At 37.5% G+C, this 12521-nt stretch overlaps 1 protein-coding gene across 1 annotated transcript; it reads left to right on the top strand.

The window, feature by feature from the left end:
* The first annotated feature begins 7116 nt into the window (after positions 1-7116).
* Positions 7117-8790, top strand: LOC122092713 (phytosulfokine receptor 2). Its single transcript, XM_042662959.1, has one exon. The coding sequence runs from the start codon at positions 7420-7422 to the stop codon at positions 8602-8604; it is 1185 nt and encodes a 394-aa protein (XP_042518893.1). The 5' UTR covers positions 7117-7419; the 3' UTR covers positions 8605-8790.
* Positions 8791-12521: the final 3731 nt, after the last annotated feature.

Below are 12521 nucleotides of genomic sequence, written 5' to 3'. Positions count from 1 at the left end.
AAGTATTTGAGTTTATATATTGTTTGTTGATTTTCATTATCTTTGTATATGTAATGGAGGTTGTTACTGGTGTGATTGTTCGATTTAACTGTATTGAATTGGGTTACCCTGAATTTGATTTTTTATGGGGAGGGGAGGGGGGTCGCTACAGTCTAAGACTTGGGTAGGTTTTAATTTTGTTAACTTTGTTTAAAATTTGGAGTGTTTTGACCTATTGAGCCTACCATTTTGTTTACTTTGGGGTTTGCCCTTTTTTTCTCTTTGTTTATGTACATCTTTGCCTCCTATGTCTGAATGTGGGTATCATTTTTGTTTATGTTAAACATTGGAGGTTGGAAGATTTTTTTTTTTTGATAGCTTTTATGTGAAACATATATAGTTGTCAAGACATCGCCTAGGTGTGTGCCTTGATAACTAGGGTTGCCTTAAACGCCTTGTCGGTGTCTCTTCACGTCCAGCCCCTTCTACGCCTTGGGTATGCCATGAAAACTATGCCTACCAGATGAATTGCCATGTGACATGCATAATGTCAAGCTTGTTGGATTTCTTCCATCATAAATAATTGTGAGTACAATAGGACAATGGAGCTTTGTCCAAACTAGTTACCAGGTGGTGTTTAAAGGAAATGCCACCTCAGCTCACACTTTACTTGAACAAACAAAGGATCAGCAACAGACTCCAGCTCAGCCACCTCCTCTCAAGGATCGTTGATGATCCTTTGTTTGCTCAAGTAAAATGTGAGCTGAGGTGGCATTTCCTTTAGTGTTGCCTAAGAAAATTGTTTTTATATTTCGAAGCTGGGATGTAAGGTCTGGTGATAGTATCCACATTCCACAACCATGGGCTGTGAGCTTCTTATTTGAGACTCTTGAGTTATCAATAACTCCCCTTGTTTCTCAATATTGTCATTTTCACTATTTCTTTCAACTCTGTTCAAGTCAGGTTGTAAATGAATGTGATCAAGAGAACAACAACACAAAAGTCCACAACAGATAGGAGAACACACTAGCACCATTCGCAAACCATTGATTGCAATATGGGTTACATTCATAATATGAGCTGACTTCATAGGTGCATTGCTTCTTTCCTATGTCCTATTTTTCTGGATTACAAGGCTTCTAGTCTCCTTGTCACTCATAAGTGTGACTTGTTTATAACCATTATATTGAAATGGTAGTAGTATGCTTGTAACTTGGTGCCTCTGCTTAACAAGCAATTTATTCATATCTACATTTTTATATGTGTTCTTTAAAATCAACCTAGTTGCACTCATTGAGCCACCACATGGAGTGTCCAAAACCTTGAGCTTTTAATGGTTAGGACTATGTTTGCCCTAAGAAATTGCTCATTAATGGGAGATTCAGTAGAGGAAGAAAGAAAGTGTGGATTTCTAAACTTCATGTCTGTTGAAGTAAAAAAAATCTTCCTTTGTTCAACATTTGTTTTGTATATCCTCGTAAATTGTTCATTTCTCCTTTCTTAACCTTCTTGTACAAGATACTCAATCGAGAATATCCATCCCTCTTTATGATTCTGAGGATGATGTGATAAAGTTTATCTCGAATTCTTGACCCGTTTTGAAGATTGATCTGCTCGGACATATTTTGGTGGCACCTCGAATGGGAAGTTTTATGAGATCAATGCTAGGCTCCGGGCTTGGGCCTCGTATGGGGTGTGGGGGTTACACTCCCGGTATGGTTTGATCAGATCTACCGTGATCCGATGGGTCGACTCATGACTTGGAATATATAATGTACTGTTGTCTTGTTGAGAAATTCATTGTATTTTGGGGGGGTTTTTGAGTTAGGGTTTCAGGGCGAGTTTTTTCGCCGCTGCTTGGATGTAATCTTTTTTTGGCAAAATGAAACATCTTCTTCTTCGTCCGAGGACGTAGCATACCACACTGGTGTGTGAACTTCATTAAATCTTTGTGTCGTGCAGATCTTTTGTCTGTTTATTTTCGTATTTCTTTGTGTTTGATCTAACATGATGAATCCACTTCCAAGATTCTGAATAATGAGCACTCGAAATATGACTCTAATACCAATGGAAAACAAGAATACACTGTTGCAATGAGCAATGGTTTAGCATTTGAAGGTCATCTACGGTCAACTGAATTTGTTGTTGAGCCACTTGATTCATGTCCAATGGAGGGTGCAGTGGATGTGGTTTAGCATAAATTTTTTTTTTTAAGAACTTCCTCGTACAATGAAATCAGGCCCACATTGAAGAACATGAGAGGGGCAGCTAAGATAATGTGGCAACCAGTGTTTCTGAGAAATGGATTGAAACCAGCTGCTTCAAACTGAAAGTAGAACTTGACCTCCATTCATCCATCATCTGGCATGTCACTTGTACTCCTGGAAGGTCTATAGAGGTGGCTTAAATTTCTGTAGGAGATGATGGAAGGGTTAAAATATTTGACAAATTAGTCAGTTTACTTACAAGGGACATCAATGGTGGAAAAGTCGAGATTTAAAGCATTTGGCATTCCAGGTAAAAGGATAACCTGGTCCCTCTTCAGTTCAATGACCGATCCAATTCTTAAGGCAATGACTTATATCTCAATCTGACATCTCATCCGTTATTTGGGGGTCTCAGGTAGTTGAGCTCCATACATCATCTTTATTATATTTTCATTTGCCTCCGCATCTTTATTTCAATAAATAAACATTTAAGCCTTTGTTGACCATGACTATTAACATTTGATTTACCTAGTGTGTGGTGGGTGACGGTGGTTCTCGGGTTTTATAAATAAAAATTAGGGAGAAGGTTCTTTAAGGAAGCAGCATAGGGGAACACATTAGTAAGGTGGTGTAACAAAACAATATTACACATAGAAGGGTAGTGAGATCATTTCATGTCGAAAGGGAAGAGATAAATACAAAGGTTAAAAGATTAAATTGAAAAACCTAGTAATGAAACTTTGATGTATTGGGTGGTTAATGGATATGTGCTTGTCAACCTAAACCCCTATGAGATCTTGATGGTGCCTCATCAAAGAAGCCATGGAAGAGACATCCTAGAAATGCTAAGCTGTTTGCTTGTTTTTCCAGCTTTTCTACTTGGAGAATCAGACAATAAATGAAGAACCTTCTAAGGGGTTTTTAATACCCTCACCTGGAAACTATCCGAACAATATGGAAATTAGTCTGCACCCAAAAAATTGTTCTTTTAATATTCTGAAGATCTTCCATTTTGCCTTCTGAAAACGAACAGTAATTTTTAAACCCATTTTGAAAGAACTTGAAAAAAAATTCAAAAACTGAGAAAAATTTTTAGTTCCGAGAATTAAGAAGGGAAAAGGCTCTCCGAGTGTAGGGCGTATAGTACTTCTCCTTATAGTGTTATTTTATTATTTTTTTAAATGAAAAATAATAAAAAATAAGTGTGAGAGGGTGCAGAGTAGCCTCTTGCCGAGCTGATGGCATGTTTACCAGATTATATAGGGACTGTTGTTTATAATGTTAGCATACCCTTCATGAATTAGCGTAATAGGTACTGAAATTTTGAAAACCTATCCAAAACACACGAAAGTGGCTCATAAGATTGAGATGACATCGCTTTGTTTTTTTATTTTTTTTTATTTTTTTATTTTAGTAGAAAGAAAGTTTATTGAGATAGATCATGTGTACAACCTAAGGTCTCTGACCTACAAAATCTAGAGGACCAAGGAATGGAATATGGCTAATTTGTCATATACATGATAAACATAGCCTTCTTAGCCAAGACATCTATAAAAGAGTTTATACCCCGTGAAATACATGAGAAACTAATAGAAACAAAACTTTAAAAGACATAATATCCAGTTAAGATAGACCACTGGTTAATTTTCAGTATTAAAACTCTTATATTAAATTTTAAAATTAGATTGATCGAATTGACTGATTTTAGGGTTTTTGGGATTACAATCCTGGATTTTCAATTTGAGGAACCAGTACTAAAAATTTTGGATTGATTACAATCGGTATCGATTGACAAGGATTCCAAATTTAAAATCTTTCGAATGTGGAATTTAGGGGAAAAACTTTCGCTGCTGCCTAGGTTGCAACCAAGTAGTTGCAACCCCATGGTAACAACCAAGGGAATGGAATCTTAGGGATAGGTTGAGTGAATTTTTCCACCCCTACCCTTGAGATTCTATTCCCCTGGCTGGTACTAGTAGCTGCAACCCAGGCAGCCGCCAAGTTTCGTTCGAATTTGGGATAGAGATGCATTGGGGAAAGTGGGAGCACTCGTAAGAAAACAAGAATGTGATGTAAACTAAAACCTTTACCCTTTCATAATTTGGTTCCCCTCATTGATAAGAAAAAACAAAGGAAAAAAGAGAGACCAGGAGCCCACTTCGGAGAAAGTAGATTTAATTGCAGCACATCAGATAATCTCAACCACATTTTTGTTCTTTCATCTTTTTTATCTTTTTGGATGCAAGACCCACATTGGCCCAGATAGAGAACCCGTGAAAGGCTAGATGGTGGGATGCTGAGCCACACTTATTACTGATCACTAACTTGACGTGGGGATAGGAGGGCCGAACCTTCAACCTTTCTTAAACTTACATTAGAGCCCAATCTCAATCATACTTATGTTCTTCCACTCAAAAGTATATGCCAGAGCTATTTGGTCAATTTGGGGAATTCCTCTATGAAGTCTATATTATTTTCATTTGAAAAATAGATACATGTTATAATCATGTTATCATGGCTTTGACATTTTGTTCATTTTGATTTATTGGTTGAAAATAACCTACTTTCAAATTAGAAACAAGGAAAATTATTTTTTGCCGGCACAAAATTTATCACATGATATAGTAAGTTAGGTTTAAATTTTGTGGATATGTAAACCTTAATTCATACTTTTACGTTTTAATCCAAAATGAAATTTGTCGTGAGACAAGATAGGGTTTTGAAAATCGAGAATTATGGAAGAATGTTTAGTAGTGATCATAGTTTTAGAAATTGAAGCTGATTTTAATTGGAATCGATCAACCTCAATTTGATTAAGGTCAAATCTTATAATCTATTTTAGAATCGATCATGAATAGTCTTTGATCTTCATTTTTTTTTTTTAATCATTTATCCACCCTTTTTAATTAATAAAATAACAAAATATCAATGGAAAGTTATCTCTTCGAAACATGATTCACAAGCCATTTGAATAGAAAACTCTAAACAATCATAAATCTATTGAAATCTTTGATTCTTCCTAATTTCAATTTCTGGGGTTAGATGATTTCAATTAAACCGAAATCAACGGAGGCCAATCTTGTATTCAATTCCGGGTAACTCATCTTGAAATAATGTGGCATTTTAGATATATATATATATATATATTTCAATTAGTGTATCAATATTCTGCACAATCGAAACTTTGAGTGGGAACAAACGACCTAGATTAAAAAAATTTATGTAAAAATGGATTCCTCAAATTTATCTTATGATGTTTAAAATTTGTCTTCCACTATTACAAGAACAACTATTTTTTTTTTATCTTCTCAATCTCATTTTAAAGATTTATCAAAAAAAAAAAAAATCTCATTTTAAAAATATTTTTCCTAGTTAACATGAACTCCGCTATCCAATGGTCGGAGATTACCATGTAACAAATTTTGGTGAAGATAGATGCGATGTCACATTTTTATATCATGTGGGATTTGCAGGTTCGGTCCTACCCAAGAAAAAAAAAGATTTGCAGGTTGGGAAAGACCGTGTGGGTCCTCTCACTCATAAGAATTCATCATATGCTTAAATTTGTTTGACTAAGGCTTTTTTATTATTATTATTATTTATTTTTTATTAAGAAAGAAATCTACACGATGCTCGTTTACATTGGCATTTTCCAAGTCAAGGCAATTGCAGGAACAAAATGGTAAATTTAATGTGAGACATATAAATATAATAATAATAATAATAATAATAATAATAAATTATAAGGAGAGCTACTGTGAGAGGGAAATGCATAATGAAAAGGCCACCTACACTTTTTGTGGGAAGTGCTAGCTTCCTCTCTTGTCTTTATCCAACTTTTTTTCGTATGGGATGACTTTTAGTTTTATGAACAATTGTTTGTGTTTGCGAGAGGTCCTATGTCCACATAAAGGAGAGCACACCTCTGGGCAGAGGCACGATAATCATTGCATGACTATTCCATCATAATTCATTGGTGCACTCCTCAATGATGCTATACTAGTCCTCTCCTTTCAAATGTGATACACATTGATAACATGTACTTATTTTCCCCTTATCTCTTTAGGGTAAAGCTTTTTACATATTGTTTCACTAATATCCTAATCCTTAATTTTGGGGGTCCCTACTATCCATGAACTTTATTGTTCAAATTGGACAAATTTGTTTGAACCGAGTTTCCTTGCACCCTCAGTGAATGGAAATCCCATCACTGTGGCAATTAGGGTTACGGGAGTTGAGTTGGGTTGGGTGTGAGTGTGGGTGTGGGTGTAAGGGGGGTAGGCAGACACCGTTTTAGACCCTAGGATCACGCATCGAACCTCACTGTGTGATCAAGGGAAACTTTGTCCAATTGGTTTTGAAGCAAATGACAATTTCCCCCCTAACTTCTAATGAGTCGGACGGTGTAGATCCATTGAGCAAAAGGTTTTACAAATCGGATCAGATCTAGTCGATCCAGATCAGAATCAGCCATAGCTGATTATCCAAATTGTAACCGGCCGAGACAGATTCCAAGTCTTCTTGATCGGACTCGGGTCATATGAAAAACCCTGAACACCTAATTTATACCAATTCCAAGGCCGATACAAGCCGATTCGGATCTGATCCAGATGGGTAAGAATATTCCGGGTATACCCAACATGATCACGTAGTTTTCTACCTAAGCTACGTTAATAATTCGTCTTTTGATGCGTCCATCTAACGTATCATTAAATTCACCTTGACTTTTTGGAAAATGATTTTCAGGACCAACTTCCTCATAGACCCAAAGTAATATCCATTGGATCAGAATCTTTTCCTTTCTAAGTTTTGAGATGATTCCTACTGACAAAGCTAAGATGAAAAATTCCAATCCAACGATTCTAATTTCTGAAGTTGTCCATATGTCTTTTTTTTTTGGGTAGTAAAGTTGTCCATTTGTCACACTTTATCTTTATAGAAAACCATTGACTCGTCCCAAGTCTATTCCAACGACTCCACTGCACTTCCACTGCAAGCCCACACCGCCTTCCTCGAACCACCGTTAATGGCGGCTCCCTTTCTTCCACTCTTCCTTCTCCCTTCTTCGTTTTTTACTTACAGTCTAGTCAAACCTCTGACAACGTTTGCTCAATTTTTCTTCAACGTCTCTCGCAAGTAAACCCTAAAAATCCAACTAAAATCTCCCTAATTTCTAACTTCTCCTCTCACTTTCCCCACTTTCTCACCCCCAGCCCAATCCTGTGTCTCACTCATGGAATCCACTGTTGCGGCCTTACTTGCAGCCTCTGCGAGCTTCGTCGTTGTAACCCTAACTTTTGCCCTAATCTTCTTCGTTTGCAAATTAAACACAAAGCCAAAAACCCAAACCCGAAGCCGTACCAGACCAGAACCTAATAATCTTACCTCTTCCTTCCACATCGATGAAAGCGCATCGTTCGATCCTTCCCTCAATCAGATCTCCATGACTGATCTCATGGTCGCCACTCGTAATTTCGCCAGCGACGGAATCATCGGAGACGGTAGCTTCGGCCTGGTCTACAAAGCTCGGCTTTCCAACGGCTCCGACTGCGTCACCGTCGCCGTCAAGAAGCTAAGCGAAGATGCTTTCCAAGGAAGCCGTGAATTCCACGCCGAGATGGAAACCCTAGGTAAGATTCGTCACCGCAACCTCGTTAAGATCCTTGGCTACTGTGTTTCCGGCGATGACCGGATCTTAATATATGAGTTTATCGAGAGGGGAAGCCTTGACCAATGGCTTCAAGACACGTCACCTGTTGTGGATGACATGTCATGGCCGTTAAATTGGGAAACGAGGATCAAGATCATAAAGGGTGTAGCCCTAGGCCTCTCATTCCTACACGGTTTAGAAACCCCAATCATCCATAGAGATATCAAGGCGAGTAATGTGTTATTGGACTCAGAATTTGAGGCACACATAGCCGATTTTGGATTGGCTAGAAGGGTCAACGCATTTTCTTCACACGTGTCAACCCAAGTCGCCGGAACGATGGGGTACATGCCGCCGGAGTATAAAGCCGGCGTCACTCTGGCGACATTAAAGGCCGATGTGTATAGCTTTGGGATATTAATGCTAGAGGTTGCGACGGGGCGGCGGCCGAATTGGCCGGTGAAGATGGAGAATGGGAGGGAAGTAGGGTTAATTGAGTGGGCGATGACGATGGTTGCGGAGGACCGGCATGTCGAAATGATCGATAAGACTCTGTCTAGAGACGGGTTGAAGGTGGAAGAGGTTAAGGAGTTCCTAAGGATTGCATGCTTGTGTGGAAGTGAGATGTCAAGGGAGAGGCCTTCCATGGGGGAGGTGGTGACAATGTTGGATTCAATTTGTGATCAATGTGATGAGAACAAAGACAAGGAGGTCCAAGAACATTCTATAAAGATTGATTCCGCAACAACTGAAGAAAACATCAGTTGAGAGTTGATTGGAGAGAGAATCTATGTAAAAGACCTCATTTAGTTACGATGAGACTTAATTAAGTTTGAGTTGTATGTGCATATATAGTTTAAGTGGTTTTCATTGTATTAGGAAATTTGAAAGTGAGGGTGGATGGTGATTAGCCAACCCGTTTTAATTTAGTGAAGCCAATTTATTTAGGGTCAAGCCTTGATTTGGGCACACTTAAATTCATAAATCTTTTAATCTATGCTTTAGTGATGGGATCAAGTCCACCACTTTCGTATTTCAATTAAATCTACTATGTTTCCGTTTCTTTATTTTAATACTTTGTTGGTGTATGAAAAAATGATTAATGGAAGACTAAAAATTTCTATATGTAATTGAATTTTTTAAGTGTTTATTCATTATGTTGTGATTTTTCTTTAATCATAGGTGGAGAAATAAAAACATTTTTATGAGAAAAATAATGATGGTGTTTGGTTGCAAATGAATAACTATATGTGGTGCAGAACAACTAAGAAGGAAAAGGGTTGTCCACAATGTGGATTACAAACAGAATAGGATTTTGTTTGGTGGAAATTAGGAAAGTGTTGGTACAAGAGAAAAAGATATTAGGTAGGGGTGTCAAGAAGAATTAGCCTTTTATAAGCTTATCAAGGCAGCCAAAATTCCTAAATTTTATAGGCAGGTAGGCCTAACTGCTTAAGGCCCTAAAATTTTACTCATAGCAAAGTTTATCTAGTAACAAAAGAAAGAAGAAAAAAAAAAGTATTTGTCAAAAAATGCTAAATATGAGGATTGAAAAATTTAAGGTTATGAAAAGTGCACAATGATGGAATTTGATCCTCTTTGGCACGATAGGGTGTTCAGTTTTCATCTGACATTTGAGAGTCTATTAGAGTGTACATCCATGTGTTGGGATGCGTGTTCGGGTGATCTCAACCATTGGATGTGCCCTAGGCACCTAATTGCACTGGAGAGGATCTAGGTACGTGCACAATAGCGGTTGGAGTAATGTAGGTGTGCATGAATATACATAGAATGGTGGAAATGCATCTCATATACAAGAGGGTATTCAACTGAAGGGGAAAAAAAAGTTTCCTCGTCGTGTGGCCCTTGCGCCTAGACAAAGGAGGTGCAAAAGTACCATCTCACCTCCTGTGAATTAAAAAATATCTCATGAGTGCTGATGCCCTTGCATGCACTCTTATTGACCCCCATGTTGGTGCAAAGGTCACACAACCAAGTGACGATCTCCTGCCCTTGATTGAGTTAGCTTATAAAATTTGAAAAGTGACTAATCTAGATTCTGGACTGTATAACATCTATCCAACAGTAAAATATCATCATATTACCATTCCATGTGGCACAATGAAGATGGGGCCATTTTGATGCAATATTTTTTTTTTTTTTTTTTTTTTAAGATGAGTACACTATAGAAAGGGGGAGGGAAAGTTAATACCCAGGGGACTTGGACGCAAGATAGTCTCTTGGTAAGTGTGGGCATAACACACCCCAACCTCACCAACTTTGATAAACTTACTAGAGCGGGGCTGTTTAAATGAGTTTTTCCTTGGTAAAAAAAGTATAAATCAGGTCACAAGTTTCTCCAATAGAAATTTCAATGCAATAGTTGTTGGGAAAATAAAGAAAGATAAGGAACAATCACTTGTCATCCTTAATTGATCATTGGATATTCTTACCAAACACTAACTGAATTACAACAGGAAGCGAAATCAATAAGTTTAATCGCTAATTACTTGTTGCGATTGCTTTCACTACCCACTCCCCTTCCAATTTAGTCTGGGTAACACACCAAACGTTGGGGCCCATATAACTTACCACACCTGAGGTTTGGGGGAACAGAGTTAATGTTTAGTGGGTCTCTTATTAAAAGCTCACATGGAACAAAACTCAAGCCTAACCGGATCAGCACCAGTCCAACAAATGATTTTTTTGTTTTTGTTTTTGTTTTTTTCTTTTTTTTTTTAAGATGTTAAAACTTAAAAAGACCACCAAAAGAAATATTAGAAAAAAAGAAAGAATACATAATTAACGTGTAGGTATCATGGTTTCAAGTATCGTTCTGGTATCGATCGTATAGGATTGGTATAGGTTGAGATCGATCCCTGATCTTTGACCGATTCAGAATGGTTATCTAGATCGGTTCAAGGGTAAAATAGTAAAAAATTAGTACTTTTTATAAAAAGTAGGGGCAAAATCTACTGATACCCATTGATCCGATCTATTCCAGATTGACATCAGGCTGATATCAGCATACCGATACCATCCCTTAAATATTCTCATAAGCTGATATGGGATCGTAACATACCACCAAGCTTCGGAACCAGACCTGATGTCCACGATAGCATAGCCATTTCTTAGTGGCTCTCACTTTGGTACAAGGTTGTCCCCTCCGCGCGCAAGTGGGACCGAGGATCGATTGCTCTGATACCACTATTATGGTTTTGGAATAACTCAACCTCATAAACAGGCTAACAAGATGAGGGGACCCAAGACCGAAGAGGGGGTAGCACAGTTGGTGAACAACGAACTTGGTACGAGCTGTAAAGTCGAACGTCCTGAGTTTGACTCCCACTAGGCACACCTTGGGCCACTCACACGAGGTGTTTAGTGCTCTTCACTGCTTTCACTGAAAGTTGAATGGTTCTCATTCAACTCTGGTATGATCCGGTCCATGTGGTTGTGGGATCAGTATAAGTCCGCAGGACTAGTCAAATCGAAGGCTTGGATACCTGTTATTAGCAGAAAAAAAAAAAAAAAAAGAGGGGACCCAAAACCATATCAACCCATAGAAAATCGATATGAAATCAACCCTCATAAGCTAATATGGGATCATAACAAACATTGATATATATTTTTCACCTTGAGGATAACCACCAGCAAGAAAAAATCCAAACCACCACAGATAAAAAGAACGTGGCAAGTTAATCAAATTTAAATCTACTATTTTTCTTTTTTTCTTTTTTTCTTTTTTTCAAGCATGTTCTATGTGACCTCCTTGTTTATATAATTGTCAACCTCAAAAGATGATTGGTTCTTGCAATTTTCTTGGCAAGCAGATCAATAACCACATTTGCCTCCCGAAACTGATGAGTCATCTTTCAACCAATTAATCTTGAGTAAGGTTTTGTAACAGCTCATTGTGCAAAAACACCCAAGGGGTTTTTGGAGATAAAATAGATGTGACAAGAGAAGAAGAATCTAAGTGGGAAAAATTCAAATAAGATTTATAAAGTTCCAAAGAGCAACAACTTAAACCATCGTATTGTCAAGAGAATCTATTAATCCATGGGTTTTGAACCTCTATGGTGGTTGGAAGTGAATCAGTGATCAACCTGTAATAGTGTCAAGGATATTTTGGATTTTATACATCACGGGGTAGAGAGAATAATGACACACAGTGGTTAGAATTGTTATACAACGGTCTACATCTTGTGTCTTGGCCATGAAATGTCCTTATATGTAAGAGTGACCACCTTCACATGTTGAGATTTTTTTTAAAATCATACAACGAACTTTAGATAAAATGGACAATATCATGGTATGTGGAACGATTGTCGACATGTGACACTTAGGGCCCGTTTGGTATCGTTTCTGTTTCAGAAACGTCGTTTCGTGTCAAAAACGAAAATTTCAGTTTCTGTGTCAAAACACAGTTTTAAAACGAAAAAAATGGTGTTTCAAAATTTCATATTTTTATCGGGAATTTTTTTTTTTTTTTTGTAAAATGGAACGAAACTGGGAAAATGGAACTGTCCAATCTCGTTTTTTTCAGTTTTTTTTTTTCACTTTTTGTTCCAAAAAAAGAGAAACGGACCATAAGTGCACCAAACAAAAGATTCCGTTTTTTCGTTCCAATAGAACAAAAAACTCCAGAAACTTTTTTTTAGAACGATACCAAACGGGCCCTT

Source organism: Macadamia integrifolia, chromosome 2 (genome assembly GCF_013358625.1).
Source record: "Macadamia integrifolia cultivar HAES 741 chromosome 2, SCU_Mint_v3, whole genome shotgun sequence".
NCBI lineage: Eukaryota > Viridiplantae > Streptophyta > Magnoliopsida > Proteales > Proteaceae > Macadamia > Macadamia integrifolia.
This window is presented reverse-complemented; position numbering and strand designations above follow the sequence as displayed.